Source organism: Berghia stephanieae, chromosome 8, assembly GCF_034508935.2.
Source record: "Berghia stephanieae isolate SIO BIC M18660-M18661 chromosome 8, UCSD_Bste_1.3, whole genome shotgun sequence".
In the NCBI taxonomy this organism is placed as follows: domain Eukaryota; kingdom Metazoa; phylum Mollusca; class Gastropoda; order Nudibranchia; family Aeolidiidae; genus Berghia; species Berghia stephanieae.
Genome location: NC_088367.1, coordinates 51,665,484 through 51,689,347, shown reverse-complemented (window position 1 = coordinate 51,689,347; position 23,864 = coordinate 51,665,484). Strand labels below are relative to the sequence as shown.

At 37.9% G+C, this 23,864-nt stretch overlaps 1 protein-coding gene across 3 annotated transcripts in view; it reads left to right on the top strand.

Moving 5' to 3' along the window:
• LOC144978846 (uncharacterized) overlaps positions 1-23,864 on the top strand; it is a 49,365-nt gene that overhangs the window by 18,057 nt on the left and 7,444 nt on the right. For all 3 annotated transcript variants that reach the window (XM_078925407.1, XM_078925406.1, XM_078925408.1), the window contains exons 3-13: positions 961-1,098; positions 3,761-3,829; positions 7,985-8,200; positions 9,187-9,282; positions 11,343-11,463; positions 13,433-13,541; positions 15,585-15,678; positions 17,724-17,828; positions 18,597-18,711; positions 21,541-21,665; positions 22,921-23,008. In XM_078925407.1, coding sequence (XP_078781533.1) covers positions 961-1,098; positions 3,761-3,829; positions 7,985-8,200; positions 9,187-9,282; positions 11,343-11,463; positions 13,433-13,541; positions 15,585-15,678; positions 17,724-17,828; positions 18,597-18,711; positions 21,541-21,665; positions 22,921-23,008 — 1,276 coding nt within the window. The remainder of the gene's footprint in view (positions 1-960; positions 1,099-3,760; positions 3,830-7,984; positions 8,201-9,186; positions 9,283-11,342; positions 11,464-13,432; positions 13,542-15,584; positions 15,679-17,723; positions 17,829-18,596; positions 18,712-21,540; positions 21,666-22,920; positions 23,009-23,864) is intronic.

Genomic DNA, 23,864 nt, shown 5'->3' with positions numbered 1-23,864 from the left:
AAAATTGTAATTAATTAAACTAGTTTTAACTTTTTTTAACCTAAAATATTTAGAACGTGTGTTGAATGAAATATTGCAATAAAAAAAGGCAAAAAAAGCAGAAACAGTTGGTGGATCTTGTGCTGAAGCTTCCATGTCTGATGACAGGGACAGTGGAAGGCTTTTGAAGTCAGTAAGTCATGACACATAGTTGTGACTTCTGACTGGCTGGGGTTCCTGACCTCCTATAGTGGGCAGGGAGGCACTTACTGTGTCTTCTATCCCCATATGTCTGTTTTCCAATTTGCTTTCTGTCTTTGACATAGAATGAGATTACTTGGTTTTATCGTGGCCCTGGCCGGATGCCCTTGCTGAGAGGGATATTTTTTGTCTTGTAAATCTTCTCTCTGTTATGCATTGTATTAATTTTTGTGTTATATATATATATATATATATAATAATATATATATATATATATATATATATTATATTAATATATATATATTATATATAATTTGTAAACATTTGAGTGTGTTCCTCTTAGTGGGGAGTTGTGCTTGTGTCTGGATGAGACTTTTAGGTGATCTCAAACTAAGTACACTGACAGTGTGCTTTTGGAATCTACATCTGATCCCTATTTGTCCCCAGTTCCCCTTTTTCTTACTTTTTCATGGGTGCTTTAATTGTAATTCTAGAACTTTTAACTATCCCATTTTCTTCTTTTTACCGGCGCTGATGTGACCTTAATGAGTTGCAAGCGCCATAAAAACCTTTAAAAAAAACAACAGAACTTCTGACATATTATAATGATGTTACCAGATAGATGGAATGGCTGACATATGGAACAAGAAGATGAACCAATGAGAAATGGGTTGTTGTTGTTGTTGTTGTTGTTGTTGTTTTGACATGAAATGATTTGATGATATTTGGCCTGTCCCCTCATTGATCCCTGTCTGGTTGATTCCCCCTGTCTCCATCCAGCTGCATGACAAAAAGAGCAGCATGTCCTCCCTGACCATTGATCCAATCATGGGCAAGAAACAAGTATCGGTCACCATGCCAGGACAGAGTAAGGCCAAGCCGTGTGTCCCACAGAGACCTTCTGTCAAGGCTGATTTGGTAGGTACAATTAGGTGGCTTTCACTTGGTGGATTTTTTAACCCCCCCCCCCCCCCCCCCCCATTTTTTAAGGACAACTAAACCCCAAATATTATTCAATCTAGAATAATTAAAAAGAAAAAAATCAAACTTCCTTTAAGAATAAGAATGACATTTTTATTATTATTAATGTATATTCTCCATGGAATTTTCTGACTAAGAATGGGTTTAGTTATTGGATTGTATAATGACACTGTTAAACCCTAAATGTTACCCTCCCCCAATAATAAAAAAGAAAAAATCCTGAAAGTGTATGGCATTTTAATTATAGTTTCCCAACGAAATTTTCCTCTAAAAGAATGGTTTAAGTAATTTGGTTTTTAATGTCTTCAATCACAAGCAAGCTTGTATGAATTGTTGTCTTCAATCACAATATATATATTTTGATTATTTTTGTTGTTCCCTGTCAACTGTTTGTTTACATCAGCGATTAGTTTACCTGGGTAAATATGCAGAACTTGCTTAAGTGTACCATGCTATATGAAGGAATGGCCTACAGCAGTCTGTTACTCTGTTACACAGGCTGCTTGATGTTGACATAATAACAATATGATATTCGTGTACTCCTGCATTTGAAATTTCTTACAAGTTGCAAGTTCACAGTACAACCTTGGGGAGTGTACATCGGGGAAAGTATAATCAATTCCAAAAGCACACGTTCAAGAATACTTTTTTGACCAACCTTCAGTAACCTCAATCATATCATTTCTTATCAAAATCTATTTATTTATTTTTTTTTTAAGGCAGATCTGTTTAACAATTTGACCTTAAGAATTATCTATTGTTATTGTGGTCGGGTGCGATAGATTAGTGTCCTTGTGATAGACTAGTGTCCTATCCAAAGGGTAGCAAGCAATTGCTATTGTCCATTTCACGCAATAGAAACCGGGATAAACTCGACTCCATGGGCTTAATGGCTCTGATTTAGAAGGACAACTTTTTCTTTTTTATTGTGGTCAGGATGTCATTCCATTAGCTAAAGAAAAATATTTCTTCCTTCACAATGGGTTTTTTTTTTTTTTTAAAACAAAGGATAATAGGGATATCTCAAAATAGTGTTACTATCTTGTTATAAATAGCATCGGGTTTTCCCCATAACTAAAATGCTATAACTCTAATAATATTCATTCTATCAGACCTGCTTACGATAACGAACAATTGGGAGTTGTATGAATTGTTGTCTTCAATCACAAGCAGGCTTGTATGAATTGTTGTCTTCAATCACAAGCAGGCTTGTATGAATTGGTGTCTTCAATCACAAGCAGGCTTGTATGAATTGTCTTCAATCATAAGCAGGCTTGTATGAATTGGTGTCTTCAATCACAAGCAGGCTTGTATGAATTGGTGTCTTCAATCACAAGCAGGCTTGTATGAATTGGTGTCTTCAATCACAAGCAGGCTTGTATGAATTGTTGTCTTCAATCACAAGCAGGCTTGTATGAATTGGTGTCTTCAATCACAAGCAGGCTTGTATGAATTGGTGTCTTCAATCACAAGTAGGCTTGTATGAATTGCTGTCTTCAATCACAAGCAGGCTTGTATGAATTGGTGTCTTCAATCACAAGCAGGCTTGTATGAATTGGTGTCTTCAATCACAAGCAGGCTTGTATGAATTGGTGTCTTCAATCACAAGCAGGCTTGTATGAATTGTTGTCTTCAATCACAAGTAGGCTTGTATGAATTGTTGTCTTCAATCACAAACAGGCTTGTCAATTTGCCGTCAATGCCGGCAATTTCGTTCTGCCGGAAAAAGAAAAAAAATTAAAATTTTTCATTTTGTTTCACAGCCTATTGAATTGTTAAAATTCTAAGAAAATATTCTGGGAAATAGGGATCTTTGCTCATTTTATATTGTAAAAGCTTCGGCTTAAGAGGGGCGTTGTCCCCATGCCAGACCCAAACGTCTCTCAGATTTTCAGGCAATTTTTTCAGGGGGCAGATGCAGGCCCGCACAAGGCTGTATATATAAAGGCATTCAATTCAAGAAAACAAGTTGACTGTGAAGTTTTATTGCCAGAACACAAATAAATATCAGTAGATAAGGAAATGGAAGATTCAATTTATTGGACAAAGACAGGTGGTGTGGATGTTTCGGGTTTCCCCTTTATAAGCAAAACACTAAAGAAACACAAATGACGAATGAGAAGTGTGTGAATGGTGTAGTTAATGGTACCAAGTTTGTTATGGTCCGGCCCTGAAAACTATGAAATTTTACAATCATTTACATCAAGTAAGCAGGTCTGTTGTATTAAGCCATGGGGCCCGGGAAATTGGAGTTTTAAAATACAGTCACGTCTCCATAATCAGAACACCTCCAGTCCCACCATTTTTCCCAGATTACGTCTGTATTCAAGTTTCTGTACTTTAAACGGACAGTAAAAATTATCAGCTACTCTTTGGATAGGACATCACTGTTTAGTAAGGTACTTTCCAACAGGTCAAAGACACCCAGCTAGTCAATCAATGCTGGTTTGTTTGATGACAAATTCAAGTGGTTCAGCCGTTGAACTATAATAGGAAAACCCATCAGTATTGCTATTCTGCTTTGTGTAATTTTCTTGGATTGATAAGGATGATATTATGCATTGTCAAATTATTTCATTTGCTTTTCTCATAATTTCAGGATGTGGCGAAGGAATTCAAAAAGTGTAAAGAGGAAGGAAATGACAGGCTTGACCTTAGCAGGTCTCAGGTGGGTGTCAGTTCATTGACCTAAAGATTCATCATCATCATCGATCCTGTGGTAGTTCATAGTATGGGGACCATTCCACAGTTCACGCATAGTTTTATAATTTTATTCAAGTGACAGACAAAATTATAACACTGTTGCCAATTTTCTGTATATATATATATATATATATATGTGTGCCGCTCTGGGAAAACAGGGTCAAACCTACAATTTTTCAAAATTGAGTTGGTGGTACAGGCCAAAGGCCAACACATTACTGAGCAATATGTTCTTTATTTTACCTCGATATCTTGATTAGATCCTAAGATATGGGTGTTTATGTCCGCAGGGGGGCAGAAATGGGAAATTGAGAAATTAGCATTTAAAGTCAGAGTAATGTTTTTTTCACAGCAACGGCACTTAAAACCCCATTATTAAAGCTATATCAACCATTCAAAGCTTGCTTGATCATAGTAGAAACATTATAAAATGAATATAATGATTAAAGACAAGAGAGTTTAACATACCATGGTCAAGTAGATCGCCCTCTTTTCCCCCCTCTTCCCCGCGATGATGATGCTGGGCGCTTTGACTTTGGCTGCTCTGGCGGAGGCTCTTGCTCATCAGCTCTTGGGCTTGCTTGTGGTTCTGCTGCTGTGGGTTCTGGTGAGACAATGTCTTGCTGATCCTCATGCACAAATGGCCGAATTTCCTTGAAGAGGTACCATTGTCGCTGTAGCCAAAGCCCATTTCGAGGAACAATAGTCGGGAACCCGGTTGCTGATGGCTGTTGCTTCAGGAGATTCTGCGTCTCGGTTTCTGCAGTAGAATGGAGCTTTAGGCTCAAAATACCAGAGTTGTCCACTTCCAAATGGTGTTATTTCTTTATATTTTTTACCTTGTTGAAGGAGTTCTCCGGGAAACTAGACCAGTCGTAGACCGGGACATCAGATTCTCCGTTTTCAGTGCCGACCGACTGACACAAATTCATTGTTGACGAAATGTTGATGACATGTTCAATATCAGCAAGACAGTCTATTTTGGTCAGCTTAAATTTCCTCTTTATGAGCCCAAAGCCAGCATCCGGGCTGAATTTTGTATGGCCTGTAATCAGAAAACACAACTTGATAGACTCATGCCTCCCCGTTAAGCATCTCCACATCAGGTACCACACCACGAATGAATTTTTATTTTGACCACAGCAGTTGTCAGCATGAAGAATTAGTCGTTTTTCTCCCAAACCAAATTTTCCAGATAGTGATGGAGATAAGAAATTACAGTGTTGGCTCCTTTTCCACACGAATGGGCTTCATCGATGATGTAGTTGACTTGCTTTGATAGAGCTTCACAATTTATACCAAATAAGCCGCACTTTCGTGGAGTTTTAAAGAAAACTGGACCTGGTTGAAGGGGATTATAGGGGTAATGGAGCTGTTTTGCAAAGTCAAATGACAGGTGATTAATGCCACCAAAGGAGCAATTTTCATGTCGACCAATGGCAATGCCCTGTGGCAGTTGATTTTTTATGTCAGTGATGCATTGCTGGTAGAACCTTCGCTCTTGACCAACAATTGTATGGTGTTCTTTCAATTGATCAGAGAGCGTAATCTTGATGGCATCTGATTTGTTTGCTGATAAAGATAACTTCATTGTTAAACTTTGACAGTTCCAACACAAATCGCTCGCAGGTGGCATGGTCCGGACGAATGGTGTGAGTTGTTGCCACAGCTTGCAGAATGTTGGCAGCTTCACAGTTCGTTCGTCGTCATTGGCAGCTTTCACATATTCGTCAAACACAATTTTTTTGGTGATGTGTGTTGGCAGCAGTCTGGCATCTGTTATCCAATGCTTTGGGGTCCTTCCTGGAAGCTGAATGCTATGTCTCTCAGCATAGTTTAATATAAAGTCAACCACACGTCTGGCATCCTCATAGTTGAGTGAATGTGATGGCAAACGCTTCTGGTTTTTGTGAAACCTAGCTTCAATTCCATGAGAGCGGAAATGTGATATGAGAGCGTCGAGTTTGCCTTTTTCAATTACATGTAGGTGCAAAAACATCTTGCGACAAATTTTGTGCCCATAATGAAAATAATCGAGTCTGACCTTTTTTCGCTCTTGTTGTTGTGCCTTCCTCGTACTTCGCGTCAGAGACTCCGAGTGTAATCCAGACTGAATCTTTCCAAGGATAAACATGTCAAGCTCTTTTCTATCAAGGGCAGCACACTGCATTCTGCAATCCATTATATCGTTTTGAGAGAAAAGTAACTAACATGGCTTGCCGTCATTGAAAGAACAGTTACAAGGTGGTGAGTCAGCAGGCCCTGAAGCAGAAGTTGCTGTTTCAATATTGCCCCTGTCCCTCCCCAAACTCATGGGTACAATCTGCTCTGCCAATTCAAGAATCACAGGAGTAAACAGTGAAGTGTCAGAGTCTGTCTCATCTGAAATTAAAAGAAAAGAATAGTCTCTAGTATAAATTGAAAATCATTATTGAAACTTCAATAACAGTTAAGACACTCAATCAAGGGTTGCATACATGCATGCTTAGCACTAGCACTACTGACATTGAATAGTAGAAGTTAAAAGTTAAAAAGTAGAGCAACAACTTTGCTCAACTTGACTCCTAAAAGATGACGATGATAAAAATATACTGACATGCCATGACAACAACAAACTAGGAAACAAGTAAGCTTACATGTCAACAAAGTAGGAAGGGCAAAACATGTTTGTTTATCATGTAAGAACCAAAAGACAAGGCCAAGGGTCACAGTCCAATGTAAACAAACACTTGAACTCAAACACTTCAAAATGTAAACACTAAAACTTATTGTCAACTATCAAAAGAAAGAATCACACTCACCTCCTGATGATTCTCCGTCAGAGTTGTCATCTTCAGTATCAGATGCACATCTTTCATTCATATAATCCGATATAAAATCGGACAAAACAACGGAATCATCATTGTTTAGATTAAGAAGTCGCGCAAGTTGTTGACTGGAAGTCGCCATTTTTTTACAAGTTTCGAAGCGAAAGTTGCCGCTCGGATCACAAAGCTACGACAGTTTTCAATTTAAAATACACGAGAACGTGAAAAAAGATATCAAATATATTGGTAAATGTTCAATGTGATGCTACGTAGTAATTAAAACTCATTATTTGTTATTTTTGTGCGTAAGAGGTGATAGGAAAAGAGAACTACTTTCGCTTCTGGTGTAACGAGGGTCTCCTCATGCGCAAAACATTGTGGGAATGGAATTCGTAGTAAATTCATGCGCACTATAACCCATTCAACAGCTGAGTTCACGACCTTTCGAATGATACCAAACAGATGAGGTTTGTGATCGAAAGGATAATGAAAATGAAGCCTGAAACTTGGAAGTTTAAAATCATATTTTGAACTAGGGTTTTGGTTGTTACCTTCATCCTTAGACAAAGAAGAAGGTTTATTAAAAACGATTTTAAAAGTATTTAGATGCCACTTTATGGCTTTATACTTGGTGAATCGAAAGTTAATATGATGGTCTTTCGATTTCTACCATAAACCCAAAATAGACAAATAAAATCCATCGAGCTGTTTTTGCTTGTATCTGCGTTACATTCTCAGCGACTTTGACCCGGTTTTCTCAGAGCGCCACACATATATGAATACATCTCTTCCATCTGTCTGGGTTTTAAATGATGGGATTTATGGATTTTTGGTTTTGTTATTGAGCTGAAGAATAGTTTTGAGCCTGAAACGGTCCATGTTTGATATTTTGCTCTCTTTTGAAGCTATCTATTCATTTTTTATATTACTTTTCGAGGGAATTAGGGATATTTAGATATTCTTGGGGCAGCGTGGCTCAGTGGTACAGTCTTTGCTTCCTACCCGAAAGGTACCAAGTTCAATCCCTCGCCACTGCGTTGTGTGGCCTTGAGCAAGTCACCTTGCCCTAGCTCACTTTGCGGCGCTGCTCTGCGGCTGATGCCTGGGTTATTCCAGTCTTCCCTTGGAATAGACCCTAAAGACAAATTTCCCCTTGGGGATGAATAAAGGGAATTTTATTTATTTTTAGTTTATTTATTTATTTATTTTATTTTTATTTATTTCTTTGTTTCATCATTTTTTATTTATTTATTTATTTATTTATTTATTTATTTATTTATTTATTTATTTATTTATATATTGATTGTTTCCAGATCTCATTACTCCCAACTAGTATCCGTGAATTGACCCAGTTGACAGAGATGTACCTGTACAGTAATCGTATCACCCAGCTCCCCCCTGAGATAGGTCACCTGACCAATCTCCAGACCCTAGCCCTCAGTGAGAATTCCATATCAAGCCTCCCTGATTCCTTTGCATCCCTCATGCGTCTCAGCCTGCTGGATCTCAGGCATAACAAACTCCAAGAGGTTTGCCTTTTTCATTTCAACTTCACTTAAAGGTTTATATAGAGAAATATCTGGTAAAGTCAAAAGCTCAAAGCGCTTTACAAGGGGTCCTAAGCCAACAGCAGGTCTTAACATGTCAGGCGAGACATGCCACCTGTTTGGCGATATTACATTTTTTCTCGGACAGAGAGAATATTGTTAATGACCAGGTACTCATTTTACACCTTAGTATAGTGAGAGAATGTTAGTAAAGATTATTTTCCAAGGACCCGTTTATGCGCTGCTTCAAGAGGGACTCGAACACTGGACCTTCTGATCCAAAGGTGGGTGTCATAGTGCAAGACCACATAGTCACATTTTAGAAATGGTTTTTATTCTTTGATCTCACGAAGTTTTGTTTTAGACTAGCAAGAACAACATGAAGAAAAGCCAAAAACTTATATTTTTTAATTAGCTTTTATATAAAAGTGCATAATCCTTTCAATGTGCTCAAGGTGCTTTTCATTTTGTGTGTGTAAAGAGTTATTTTACGAGACCAAAAAGTTGCAGGAGTACCAGTAAATTTAAAAACTGCCAGAAGAATATTGCAAAGCTTAGGAAAAGGCAAATGACTGAATGAGTTTGGTATGAAAACAAACAACAAAGCTTGTGTAATATGTCTATACACACCATTAACACTAAATAAACCAAACTCAAGGTTGGGGAAATACAGCTACTTTACTACACATTTCACCTGGAAGTCATAGGCTGCACAAGTTTCTGTCCAAATTTATAAAGGGACATTTTTTGTCTTTGCATGTCATGTAGGTTGCAATATACAAATGTCATACTTAGAGTGCACTTTTAGCCATAGATCAGCTTTTTTTACTCAGATATTTCTATGATGTGCTCCTAAAATTGAGAGAGCGATTGAAAATTTTCAAGATGCATTTTTTTGTCTTTCTGCCAGGCTTGGCTCTTTTTTTCACAGATAAATCAAATATTTTGTCTTTTTTTCCCCCTCACAGATTCCCAAAGTTATTTATCAACTGCGACATCTAACCACCCTCTTCCTTCGGTTCAACAGAATACGAGTCGTAGAAGAAGAGATAAGTAATTTAACTGTGAGTGAACATTTATTTGTTGTCTTCTCCTTTTTCATATTTTCCATCAACGCTGATTCTTCATGTATGATTTAATAATAATAATAATAATAATAATAATAGATCTTTATTGTCCACAAATATGGCAATTTGTCATTTAGTTACACTTGTCATAACGTTATATGATAACTATAACATTGAACAGACCCCTCTCTCTCTCTCTCTCTCTCTCTCTCTCTCTCTCTCTCTCTCTCTCTCTCTCTCTCTCTCTCTCTCTCTCTCTCTCTCTCTTCCTCTCTTTCTTTCACGCATGCGACATACACAACATCAACATTTTCATTTCATTTTCAATTCGTTACATTCTTGGCAATTCAACACCAAATATTATCATCATTATCAATTGGTCACTTCATCTAGCCTAACATTAAACAAATTAATCAGTCAATCAGTCAACGCATCAATCCTTGGTTTTGCTGTACCATATGAAATATTCAACATTTTTATTGCTGATGGAACGAACGTTGATTTATACTTGTTAGTTCCACATTTAATCTGACAAAAACTTCTCCCAGATGGCAAAATATCAAATTCATGGTATAAAATATGTTTTTTTATTGTTGGTAATTGAGAATGCTTTCCTTTCTATTGCTTTTCCATGAATTCTTTCTACTTCATCAACAGGATGGTTTATTATTTTTGATGCCTCTTTGTAATTCTAAATCATCATACAATGCTTTATATAATATTAAGCGAAGGATAGGTCTTCAATCAACAAATCGTGAAATAAGATGAAATTAGTGGTGCACTTTTGTGTCGGAAGTAAACAAGGCCGCCGCCATTTCGATTTCCTTGAGACAAAAACATTGATACGAACGATTTTTCCGAGGATTTGAAGCAGAACTCTAAACGTTAAAGTTTGAAGTACATACCATTCATTAATACGAACAATCATACGTTTAATACGTAAATGAGTGAAACGTTGCCATGAAACAAATAAATATCAAAAGAATTCATCACATAGGTGTAACTGTGCGTCGCTATTCAGCGCCGCCATTTTGAAAAAAAAAAAAAAAAAAAAAAAAGCCATTTTCAGGAAAGATGTAAAATTTGAGTTATACATAAACCTCCATGAAACCACATGAAAACAAGGAATCTAGTTGGAAATGGCACTGAGGGGAAGTAGAAATGCTTCATTATTCCCTCAGTTGATTTTGTTGTGATCCTTCCATTTACTGGTTCAAATGAGGCAATTTCACAAGCTGCTGCAATTCACGGCTTACATCCCAGACAACAGGTAATACAGAATACAAATACCGGTACTACTAATACTACTACTTGAAAAGCCTGCTTGAATTGGAATGATGCCCAAACCAAGACATATTTCTTCTTTTGAATGTAGACAGGGGGGATTCTTGTGCTTTTCATATAGAAACAACTCTGGATGGAGATCCTGACCTCCCATAGTGGGCAAGGAGGCTCTTCTTACTGTCTTCTATCCCTCTCTAGCTGTTTTCCAATTTACCTTGGAATGAAATTACTTGGTTTTGTCCTGGCCCTGGTCGGAGTCCTTGGCTGGGATGGAAACATTCAAATGTATAGTTATTGTTTTGGGAGATGATGCTTTTTTTCCTTGTAAATCATTTTTCTGTTATGTATTATTATATTTGTTATTTTGAATGTATATAATGTGTAAGCATTTAGTGTGTTTCTCTTAGTAGGATCCTATGCTTGTGTCTGTTTGAGACTTATAAGTGATCTCAAACTAAGTACATTGATGGTATGCTTTTGGAATCTACACCTATTACCTATTTGTTCCATTCCCCTTTGTCTTACTTTTTCTAGGGTGCTTTAATTGTAATTCTAGAACTTTTTGACTATCCTGTTTCTTTCCTTTTTACTGGCGCTGATATGACCTAAATGTATCGCAAGCGCCGTGAAACCCTTAAAAACGAAAACAAAAACAAATAATAGAACCAACTCTTCTGTCAACTCTCCCATTACTTTGAGACTTTTGTCAACTATTAGTTGCGCTAAAAATGTCATGATTTTCACACATTTCTTCCTCGTTTCTTTCCATCCAGAATTTAACAAAGTTTAGTTTACGAGAAAACAAAATCAGGGAGCTGCCAAAGGGAATTGGGAAATTAGAAAAACTTGTGATCTTTGACATCTCACATAATCACCTGGAACATCTGCCTGACGGTGAGTCACTCAGTCTGCCTTTACTTTATCAGAAAAAAACAGTGTATTTTTATGTATCAGAATATTAAGCAAGGGAGTCCCAATAGTTATGGCTATGTGGTCTAGTGGTATGATACTCACTTTCGGATCGGAAAGTCCTGGGTTCGAGTCTCGCTCGGTGTAAAGTTGAGTCCTTGGAAAAGGCTCTTTACTCACAATCTCTCACCGTACTCGGGTGTAAAATGAGCACCTGGCCGTTAACAGTGTTGTCTCTGTCTGAAAAAAATTATAGTATTGCCTAACAGGCGTCATGTCCCGTCCTACATGTTAAGTGTTGCTGTTGGATAGGGACTGTTTGTAAAGCGCTTTGAGCATGTTTAGTGGATATTGTGCTATATAAAAGCTCTAATTTTTTCATTTAAAAAATTTTTTTAGTTGATGGGGTATGGACTGAGATCGATCCTGAGTGAATTTGAGATGTTTTCCTACTCTCTCCTCTTCCTCCGTCCACCAGCAGTGATTGGGTAGCTGGGTCTGCTAGACCTGGCAGAAAGTACCTTGCGATAGACTAGTGTCCTATCAAAAGAGTAGCGAGCAGTTTCTATTGTCCACTTCATGCTATAGAGATGGGGATAAACTCTGCCCCTTGGATCCTATGGCACTGAAGGGATAATGAAGCTATTGAGTGAATGAATGAGTGGATCAAACTAAAATAGTTCTAGATAGATGTAGAGGTTAGTTAAGAATTCAATTTTTATTTTCTTTGGCTTTGGGAAATGTTTTTTTTGGGGATTTTTTTTTTTTGATGTTCAGATCTTATTTTACTTCCGTTATGGTTGGACAGCTCTGTGATAGCAGGACTAGATTCCAATTCTACTGTTTATAACACAATGATTTCATGAGCAACTTGGCAAAGTGATTCTATACGACTAGAAGCTGTGGACTATGAAAAGTCATGGACAGAAATGAATAGAACAGCTTCAGAAAAGAACAAAATACCAAACACAGAACGTTTCGGGCTCGAAATCCTTCATCAACCAATTACAAAAACAATAAAAACATGAATACAACATTTCAAATCTAGAGAGCCTGTTTGGATTTGAAGTGATGCATTATGTTTTTATTATATTTTTTGTTTTTGTTTTTGGATGAAGAAGGGTTTTGAGCCCAAAACGTTCCGTGTTTGGTATTTTTGGTATTTTTTTTTCATCATCATCATCATCATCATTGCCTTTTTCACCCTGGGTCAGGGTATAGGCCACAGACAAACAGTTTCCATCCTTCCCTATCCTGAGCTATCTTTTTAATCTCATTCCAGGTCTTACCACTTCTCTGTATATCAGCTACTTTAATTCTTCTCCATGTTGCTCGTGGCCTTCCCCTTGATCTTCTGCCCTGAGGGTTCCAGTCCAATACTTTCTTTGTTATAGTGGAGTCGTTCTTTCTAAGCGTGTGTCCAATCCACCTCCATCGTCTTCTTCCTATTTCCTCTCCCACTGGTTTCTGCTTTGTTCTTTTCCATACTTCTTCATTTTTTATTCTATCCATCCATTTTATTCTGAGTAGCTTACGCATGCACCTGTTTATGAAAATCTGTACCCTCCTTATACATGCCTGTGATGCGTTTCACATCCATTTTTTTTTTAAAAGCTGTTTATTCATTTTTTTTTCATGACTTAACCACTTGTCCAACTTTCCAATTCCTCTTTGAGTGTTCATGATGAATGACTGGGGGGCCGTGATGAATGACTGTGGGGGGGGGGGGGGGGGGGGGGGGGGGGGGGCAGTGATGAATTACTGTGAGGGGCTGTGGATAACTCGCACCGTAGAGTCACGATCTCCCCGGTCAGGCAGAGTTGTTGTACCTGTATGGTCGCGGGTTCGAGCCCCCATCGCCGCCACAAAGTTTTTATTCTCTGTTGTCTTCTGGCACTTTCCTACTCATTTCATTTCTTGTAATTCTGAGAGATTTCAATGTTGTGTCCCTCAGATATTGGCAAGTGTATCATGCTGAACTCCTTGGATCTCCAACACAATGAATTGCTGGACATCCCAGAGACCATAGGAAACCTCAAGGCTCTCAACAGACTAGGCTTAAGGTTTGTCCAATACACACAATGTGTTTGGTGATCATCTAAACATTTGCTTGATTTCAGATTTTTTTTTTTTTTTTCAGATCAATTTTTCTGTGTCTTCTATCCATCCCCCTTATATCTGGTTTCCCTTTTCATGTTGATCTCTGTCTTTGTTCTACATCGAGATTGGACAATTTTTCCTGGTTCTGGCAGGAATCCTTAACTGAGAGGGAAGCAGTCAAATGTATAGTTTCTTTTTTAATGAAGATGATATTTTTTTTCCCCTTTGTAAATCATCTCTCTGTTCTGTACTATTATAGAAATTAGCTGTGAATAGATTGTAGTTTGTAAGCATTTTAGACAACATTTCATGATGGGATCCTTTATTTGTGCTGAGATGGGACTTGTGTAAGTAAGTAGTAAAGCCTGACAGTCTGAATGACGCATAGGTCATAGGTCATGTAGACCTGTAAATTCTCAGTCAATTAACTGAAATCAGTCAATTCGTCAAATTCAAATATTTTTAAAAAGGGAAGAAAGAAATGAATAAAGAAAGAATTCATGAATCGTAGTCGATTGACTGTAAAGTTAACTAGGAATGTTCCACAGCCCCACGCATAGCTCATGGGCCGTTTATATTAATGATGGATATATATTGCCAAGGCTAAGCGACGCTTTTTAGAATTGCCGTGTCTGAACACACCCCAGTGTATTTTCACACAGCCTTCGTGAAATTATTTTTTCACTTTCGAAACCTGTCGTAGCCAATTTTAACTGAGGCGCCGAGCGATAAATTTCATTGTTTCGTCTAAGCCAAAATTGACCACATTTACTTGAAGGACAGGAAAAGTATGAGAAAGAAAAATTCGAAACACCGGAAGTTCGTTATGTAGACACCTTCAAATCGAAAGTTAAATGATTGCTACAAGCACATCTCGATTACCTCATGTTGTAAACAAACTGGTTGACCGTTTCTAAGTTTCTTCACTGATTGGGTACCTAATTACAAGGAACAATGGTAAGTAGCCTAATTAATTCCCTCGCAATTTAGTTTTCTGCCATTGCTTTGCTCAAGTGAGCTTGCTGTTTACCTTTCATTTTGATTCTTTGGATTTTACCGCTACGACGAATTACGAACCGAAGAGTTTCAGTTTCAGTCAATTTTTATAGAGCTCATTTACAGGTCTAGTCATGTCAAATCAGGCACATTGGATGAAATATTCTCTTCCCGATTTGAACCAACCAGTTCCCTTTGATTTTTCCTCTGGTGCTTTTCACTTCAGATATCTACAACTAACCCCCCCCCCCTCCCCAAATCATATTTCTTTTTTTACAGGTGCTGATATGACCAACAAACAAACAAACGATTTCAGTTTTATAATTCAATGATCAAATTAAGTTCAATCATCAGTTATATAAATCAATAATAAAATTAAGTTCAATCGTCAGTTTTATAAATCAATAATCAAATTAAGTTCAATCATCAGTTTTATAAATCAATAATCAAATTAAGTTCAATCGTCAGTTATATAAATCAATAATCAAATTAAGTTCAATCATCAGTTTTATAAATCAATAATCAAATTAAGTTCAATCATCAGTTTTATAAATCAATAATCAAATTAAGTTCAATCATCAGTTTTATAAATCAATAATCAAATTAAGTTCAATCATCAGTTTTATAAATCAATAATCAAATTAAGTTCAATCATCAGTTTTATAAATCAATAATCAAATTAAGTTCAATCATCAGTTTTATAAATCAGTAATCAAATTAAGTTCAATCATCAGTTATATAAATCAATAATCAAATTAAATTCAGTCATCAGTTTTATACATCAATAATCAAATTAAGTTCAGTCATCAGTTTGTGTGTGTTACAAGATAGGAAAGCAGAGATTTCTATTGCACGTTCCATGAAAAGAAAATTTAAGGTTTTTTTGTTTTTTTTCAATAATGCTCTCAAAATTTCCTTTATTCCCAAAGGGTCATTTGCCTTTAATATGTTTCCATCACTCTGACCAACTTTGCTCAAATGACAGATTTCAATGTGTTGTATCTCCACAGATATAACCGACTGTGTGCTGTTCCCATTAGTCTGGCCAACTGTGTTAAAATGACAGATTTCAATGTCGAGGGAAACAACATATCAACATTGCCTGTAAGTTGATCTGATATTTTTCGTACAATGATCATGAGAATTGTAGGAGATAGAAAAGTGTCTAAGATTACCGAGGACAAAAAGATCGTGGCATGTGTTTTTGGAGAGTCAACCTTTGGATCGGACAGGTACGAGACCCTCTGCCAGGCTAAAGCAGAGATCTGATGAGCCAATAATGGGTTGTAAACTGAGCTTGTCACACCAGGATGGGCGTCAGATGACGAGATATTGCCACATCATGGCTTTTTACCCAGCCAGTATTCTGCCTTTTTGTTTCCCAAAGTGACGCCTCAAAGTGTTGCTTTACTCTTACTTGGTGGTTTGTTTAGATATTGGCATTTTTGTGCAGACCAGGCTTTGAGTTTTTTTGGTTCTTTTTTTTTTTTTTTTTGAGTGATCATAAATTTCTGCTAGGTGGGGTTCCCGACCTCCCATATTGGGCAGGGAGGTACTTGCTGTATCTTCTATCCCCCTGTATCTGTTTTCCAATTGCTTTCTGTCTTTGTCTTGGAATGAGATTACTAAGTCTTGTCCTGACCTTGGCCAGAATCTTTGGCTGGAAGGGAAACAGTTGAATATATAGTTTTAGTTTTGGGAAATGATATTTTTTCCTTGTAAATCATCTCTCTGTTGTGTACTGTTATTTTTTAAAAGTTTAACTTATGATTTGTAAACATTTGAGTGTATTCCTCTTAGTGGGATCTGTGCTGGTGTCTGGGTGAAACATTTAGGAAATCTGAAACTGATAGTGTGCTCTTGGAATCTACATCTGTTCCCTATTTGAACCATTTCCCCTTTGTCTTACTGTCTTCAAGTCCCGTTAATTGCACATCTAGAATGTTTTTACTATCCAATTTTCATCCTTTTTACTGGCGCTGATATGAACTAAACTTGTTGCAAGCGCCGTAAAACCCTTAAATTAAAAAAAAAAGAACAAAACATAAATTTCTGAAGGTTTTTCTAGTATTTTGATGCTAGCACCCAGGCAATTGCCATAAGTGCGATATACTAGCTTCCTATCCAGAGGATAGCAACCAATTTGCGATTGTCTGTGTCATGCCATAGAAAACTCCAGGATAAACTCGGAGGCCCCGTGAGCCTAAAGGCTGTCAAGGACTTCATCTGCCACAAGTGTAGGATTTGTCAGATTTGGTCATCTGGCTTGTGCGGCTATGTGGTCTAGTGGTATGGCATTCGCTTTCGGATTGGAAGGGCCTGGGTTCGAGCCTCGTTCTGCGCATAGTTGAGTCCTTGGATATGGCTCTTTACTCTCACCGTACTCAGGTGTACAATGGTACCTGGTCGTTGTCTCTGTCCGAAAATGTTGTTATATAGCTTGACAGGTGTTATGTCCTGTCCTTAATGTTAAATGTTTCTGTTGGCCAGGGACCCTTTGTAAAGCGGTTTGAGCATGTTTAGTGGATATTTCACTATATAAATGCTCAATGTTTTTTTTTTTTAAAAGCTCAAGTTCATGTGACTTGTCCTCATTCTAGTGTTCTATGGACACAAATACATTCCACTAGTAATAAATGGGTTCACATCCTCTGATAACCTTAGGTCCTGTCCAAGGAACTCTTTGATTCCAGGAGGGTTTATTGTCCTCTTTATACTAATATTATGGTTGACAACCCAGTTCACAATTTCAATGATATCTTTGATTCCAGGAGGGTTTATTGTCCTCTTTATACTAATATTATGGTTGACAACCCAGTTCACAATTTCAATGATATCTTTGATTCCAGGAGGGTTTATCCTCTTTATACTAATATTATGGTTGACAACCCAGTTCACAATTTCAATGATATCTTTGATTCCAGGAGGGTTTATCCTCTTTATACTAATATTATGGTTGACAACCCAGTTCACAATTTCAATATCTTTGATTCCAGGAGGGTTTATTATCCTCTTTATACTAATATTATGGTTGACAACCCAGTTCACAATTTCAATGATATCTTTGATTCCAGGAGGGTTTATCCTCTTTATACTAATATTATGGTTGACAACCCAGTTCACAATTTCAATGATATCTTTGATTCCAGGAGGGTTTATTATCCAGCTTGACCACCCTGACCAGCATAACTCTCTCTAGAAACAAGTTTGAAAAGTATCCCACTGGGGGACCCTCACAGTTTTGTTCTGTCTCGGTAAGCTTTTTAAAATAGGATGTTTGGGGTGGGGGTGGGGGGGGGGGGGGGGGGGGTGTCTTCATCATCATCATCATTCATCATTGACATTATTATTATTATTATTATTATTATTATTACTATTATTATTATTATTATTATTATTATTATTTTATTATTATTATTATTATTATTATTATTATTATTATTATTATTATCGTTATTATTATTACAGTGGTGATCGCCTTAATGCCCCTTTTTCTTGGCAAAACAGAATTTTTGTTCTGTAAAACTCAACTCTAAGTGTCCACTCTGACAACTTCACAATGTTTTTTTTTCGTTTTTTTTTTCAATCTCTCAAAACTGCGGCACAATTTCACAATGTATTCATTAATGAAAATAAATAAAATAATAAAATCCTTCAATCCTGCCATGAGTGACGTCCAAATAATCAGGGGAGGTCACTCATTACCTACTATGGTAATACTTTTATCAAGATCATTGACCAATTTCATCTTCTAATTGCCCGCTTCGCCTAAATGCCCATTTTTTTCTTCTGTCTGAACCGCGGGCATTTAGGCGATCACCACTGTATCATCATCATCATCATCATCATCATCATCATCATCATCATCATCATCATCATCATCATCATCAGTGGTAGTTCAGACTATGGGGACCATTCCACAGTTCTTCATCATCATCATCATCATCATCATCTTTATTATTATATTTAACTTATTATCAACAATTGAGTCTATTCCTATTGTGTCTTTGTTCTTTCTTCAGTCTTTAAACATGGAACACAATAGTGTTAACAGCATTCCTCTTGGTATCTTCTCCCGTGCCAATTGCCTCACTAAACTTAACATGAAGGACAACTTGTTATCGGCTCTGCCTTTGGGTAAGGAAAAAATATAGAAGGAATGAAAATGACGTCACTCAGCTTTGTTATTGTTTTTTAGCCAGCCATTTTTATGATTACATCTCACTAAATTCTATCAACCAGACTATAAACGTTTAATGTTACACATAGTTTTGTGTGTTGGTACATTATATCCGGCTGGCGGATGTTGTGAGCTTTTTATCTAAACACAATGCATCGATATTGGTGTAGTGGCAGATTGGATTATGTGTGGCTATGTAGTCTTGTGGTATGACACTTGCTTTCTTTCAGATCAGAAGGTCCTGAGTTTGAGCCTCGCTCGTTGAGTCCTTGGAAAAGACTCTTTACTCACATGTGTTATGGTTTTGTTGACAAAGGAATAACCCGAAATGTCCATGTCTTTCTGTCTTCATTAATGACCTGAAGCTTCCATTCAGTTTGACTATTGTTATTTATGTCAAAAATGTTTAATTACGCCCTGCCTTTCGCAAAGGCACCATAAGATCCAGTCAGCTAAGCATTCCATGAAGGAATATAGATACTCCTTCAAACAGAATGTTTGATGTCAACAGGAATCACCCATGTTGTCACAGTGAGATACCATCGCCTAGGCATTCCATGAAGGAATATAGATACTCCATCAAACAGAATGTCTGATGTCAACAGGAACCACCCATGTTGTCACAGTGAGATCCAGTCAGCTAAGCATTCCATGAAGGAATATAGATACTCCATCAAACAGAATGTCTGATGTCAACAGGAATCACCCATGTTGTCACAGTGAGATCCAGTCAGCTAAGCATTCCATGAAGGAATATAGATAATCCATCAAACAGAATGTTTGATGTCAACAGGAATCACCCATGTTGTCACAGTGAGATCCTGTCGGCTAGGCATTCCATGAAGGAATATAGATACTCCATCAAACAGAATGTCTGATGTCAACAGGAATCACCCATGTTGTCACAGTGAGATCCTGTCGCCTAGGCATTCCATGAAGGAATATAGATACTCCATCAAACAGAATGTCTGATGTCAACAGGAATCACCCATGTTGCCACAGTGAGATCCAGTCAGCTAAGCATTCCATGAAGGAATATAGATACTCCATCAAACAGAATGTTTGATGTCAACAGGAATCACCCATGTTGTCACAGTGAGATCCTGTCGGCAAAGCATTCCATGAAGGAATATAGATACTCCATCAAACAGAATGTCTGATGTCAACAGGAATCACCCATGTTGTCACAGTGAGATCCTGTCGCCTAGGCATTCCATGAAGGAATATAGATACTCCATCAAACAGAATGTCTGATGTCAACAGAAATCAACCATGTTGTCACAGTGAGATCCTGTCGCCTAGGCATTCCATGAAGGAATATAGATACTCCTTCAAACAGAATGTCTGATGTCAACAGGAATCACCCATGTTGTCACAGTGAGATCCTGTCGCCTAGGCATTCCATGAAGGAATATAGATACTCCATCAAACAGAATGTCTGATGTCAACAGGAATCACCCATGTTGTCACAGTGAGATACCATCGCCTAGGCATTCCATGAAGGAATATAGATACTCCATCAAACAGAATGTCTGATGTCAACAGGAATCACCCATGTTGTCACAGTGAGATCCAGTCAGCAAAGCATTCCATGAAGGAATATAGATACTCCATCAAACAGAATGTCTGATGTCAACAGGAATCTCCCATGTTGTCACAGTGAGATCCTGTCGCCTAGGCATTCCATGAAGGAATATAGATACTCCATCAAACAGAATGTCTGATGTCAACAGGAACCACCCATGTTGTCACAGTGAGATCCAGTCAGCAAAGCATTCCATGAAGGAATATAGATACTCCATCAAACAGAATGTCTGATGTCAACAGGAACCACCCATGTTGTCACAGTGAGATCCAGTCAGCAAAGCATTCCATGAAGGAATATAGATACTCCATCAAACAGAATGTCTGATGTCAACAGGAATCTCCCATGTTGTCACAGTGAGATCCTGTCGCCTAGGCATTCCATGAAGGAATATAGATACTCCATCAAACAGAATGTCTGATGTCAACAGGAACCACCCATGTTGTCACAGTGAGATCCAGTCAGCAAAGCATTCCATGAAGGAATATAGATACTCCATCAAACAGAATGTCTGATGTCAACAGGAACCACCCATGTTGTCACAGTGAGATCCAGTCAGCAAAGCATTCCATGAAGGAATATAGATACTCCATCAAACAGAATGTCTGATGTCAACAGGAACCACCCATGTTGTCACAGTGAGCAATTCGGAGGTTAATCATCTTGGAATGAGATTACTTGGTTTTGTCCTGGCCCTGGTTGGGAGGGAAACAGTCGAATGTATAGTTATAGTTTTGGGAGATGATATTATTTTCCTTGTAAATCATCTCTCTGTTATGCATTTGATTATTTTTGTTTTACATATAATTTGGAAACATTTGAGTGTGAAGACCTGTGCTTGTGTCTGGATGAGACATTTAGGTGATCTCAATCTAAGTACATTGATAGTGTGCTCTTGGAATCTACATCTTTTCTCTAATTGAGCTAATTCCCCTCCTTTTTCTTAGATACTTTAATTGTAATTCTAGAACTTTTTACAATCCCATTTTCTTCCTTTCTACTGGCGCTGATATGACCTAAATGTGTTGCAATCTCCGTAAAAACCATAAAAACAAACAAAAACAATATCTAGGTTGAGAATTGGTTTGAAATAACATAAAACGGCCACCAACCCAAATTGATAGAAACTTTCTCCATGACTTTGAAGTAAAGTAAAATGAATTTATTCCCCCTGTATCTGTATGTGTATGTATTATTTCAGACATGGGCAGTTGGAAGAAGATGGTGGAGTTGAGTCTAGGTACAAATCACTTGACCAAGATACCAGATGACATCCAAAACTTGGAAAACCTGGAGGTTTTAATCTTATCCAACAATGCTCTCCGGGTTAGTATAGTCAAGTGTATAACCCTTTCTCTCCTATCGGGTGGGGATCCTGACCTCCCATAGCGGGCAGGGAGGTACATACTGTGTCTTCTATCCCCTTATATCTGTTTTCCAACATGCTTTCTGTCTTTGTCTTGGAATGAGATTACTTGGTTTTTTCCTGGCCCTGGTAGGAGTCCTGGCTGGGAGGGAAACAGTCAAATGCATAGTTATTGTTTTGGGAGATGATATTTTTTTCCTTGTAAATCATCTCTCTGTTATGCATTATTATATTTGTTATTTTTAATGAATAATGTAAGCATTTGAGTGTATTCCTCTTTGTTGGATTTTGTGCATGTGTCCGGATGAGACTTATAGGTGATCTCAAAGTACATTGGTGGTATGCTCTTGGAATCTACATCTGATCCCTATTTGTTCCCAGTTCCCCTGTCTTATTTTTTCTTGGGTGCTATAATTGTAATTCTAGAACTTTTTACTCTCCCATTTTCTTCCTTTTCACTGGCGCTGATATAACCTAAATGTGTTGCAAGCGCCGTAAAACCCTTAAAAACACAAAACAACTCTCTCTCCTAATATGTTTTATATGGATATATATATATATATGTATTATATTTTCTCACCGCACCCAGGTGTAAAATAAGTACCTTTTTGTCAACAGCCTTGTCTCTGTCCAAAAAAATTGTAATATCGCCTAACAGGTGTCATGTTCGTTGTTGGTCAGGGACCCTTTGTAAAGCGCTTTGAGCACATTAAGTGGGTATTGCGCTATATAAAATCTCAAGTTAAAAAAAAATTTTTTTTAAGCTCAAGTTTTTATAGGCCAAAATTGTTTTATTCTGAATGAGAAAATGACATATCTTAAACAGGAAACACATCCTATGTCATCTTGTCAAAAACTCTCAAACCTGGCACTTCCCTACACTACCAGTCCCAGGTTTGACTTTTTGACATGATGAGGATCATTATAACTGGTCAGAGAAGTCCCAGGTTTGAGAGCTTTTGACAAGAAGAGGTCGTTTTAATTGATCAATACTTGAAAGATGAGTTTTCTGGCCTGAATTTTCTATAGAGTTTGGCAGAATGGCTATTTTAATTAAACGCGTTGATTAAAGTAGAAATATTGACTTCAAACCTGAAACTTTTGACAATTTATTTTTTATGTGGAGAACAAGTGTGGTGGTAAATTTAGAATTTATCCCTCAGTACAGATGACATGAGCTGTTTTAATTGTTGTAAAATGTTTTTAAACTTTCAGCGTTTACCTGCCAAGATTGGAGAACTGAAAAAATTGAGGATTTTGGATTTAGAGGAAAATCGATTGGAGTCTCTTCCCCAAGAAATAGGTAGGGCTGGTGTGTTGTGTGTGTGTGTGTGTGTGGGTGGGCTGGTGTGTGTGTGTGTGTGTGGGTGGGCTGGTGTGGAGGTGTGTTGTGTGTGTGTGTGTGTGTATGGGCTGGTGTGGAGTTGGTGTTGTGTTGGTTTGGTTGTATGGATGGGTGTGTGTGTGTATGGGTTGGTGTGGAGGTGTTGTGTTGGTTTGGTTGTATGGATGGGCGGGTGTGTGTGTGTGTATGGGTTGGTTTGGAGTTGGTGTTGTGTTGGTTTGGTTGTATGGATGGGTGTGTGTGTGTATGGGTTGGTGTGGAGGTGTTGTGTTGGTTTGGTTGTATGGATGGGTGTGTGTATGTGTATGGGCTGGTTTGGAGTTGGTGTTGTGTTGGTTTGGTTGTATGGATGGATGGATAGATGGGTGTGTGTGTGTGTGTGTATGGGCTGGTTTGGAGTTGGTGTTGTGTTGGTTTGGTTATATGGATGGATGGATAGATGGGTGTGTGTGTGTGTGTGTGTGTGTGTGTGTGTGTGTATGGGCTGGTTTGGAGTGGTGTTGTGTTGGTTTGGTTGTATGGATGTGTGTGTGTGTGTGTGTGTGTGTATTTGCTGGTGTGGAGGTGTTGTGTTGGTTTGGTTGTATGGATGGATGTGTGGGTGTGTGTGTGGGCTGGTGTTGAGGTGTCGTGTTGATTAGGTTGTATGAATGGATGTGTGGATGTGTGTGTGTTTTTGTGTGTGTGTGGGCTGGTGTTGAGGTGTCGTGTTGGTTTGGTTATGCGGATGGATGTGTGTGTGTGTGTGTTTTTGTGTGTGTGTGTGTGTGTGTGTGTGGGCTGGTGTTGAGGTGTCGTGTTGATTTGGTTGTAT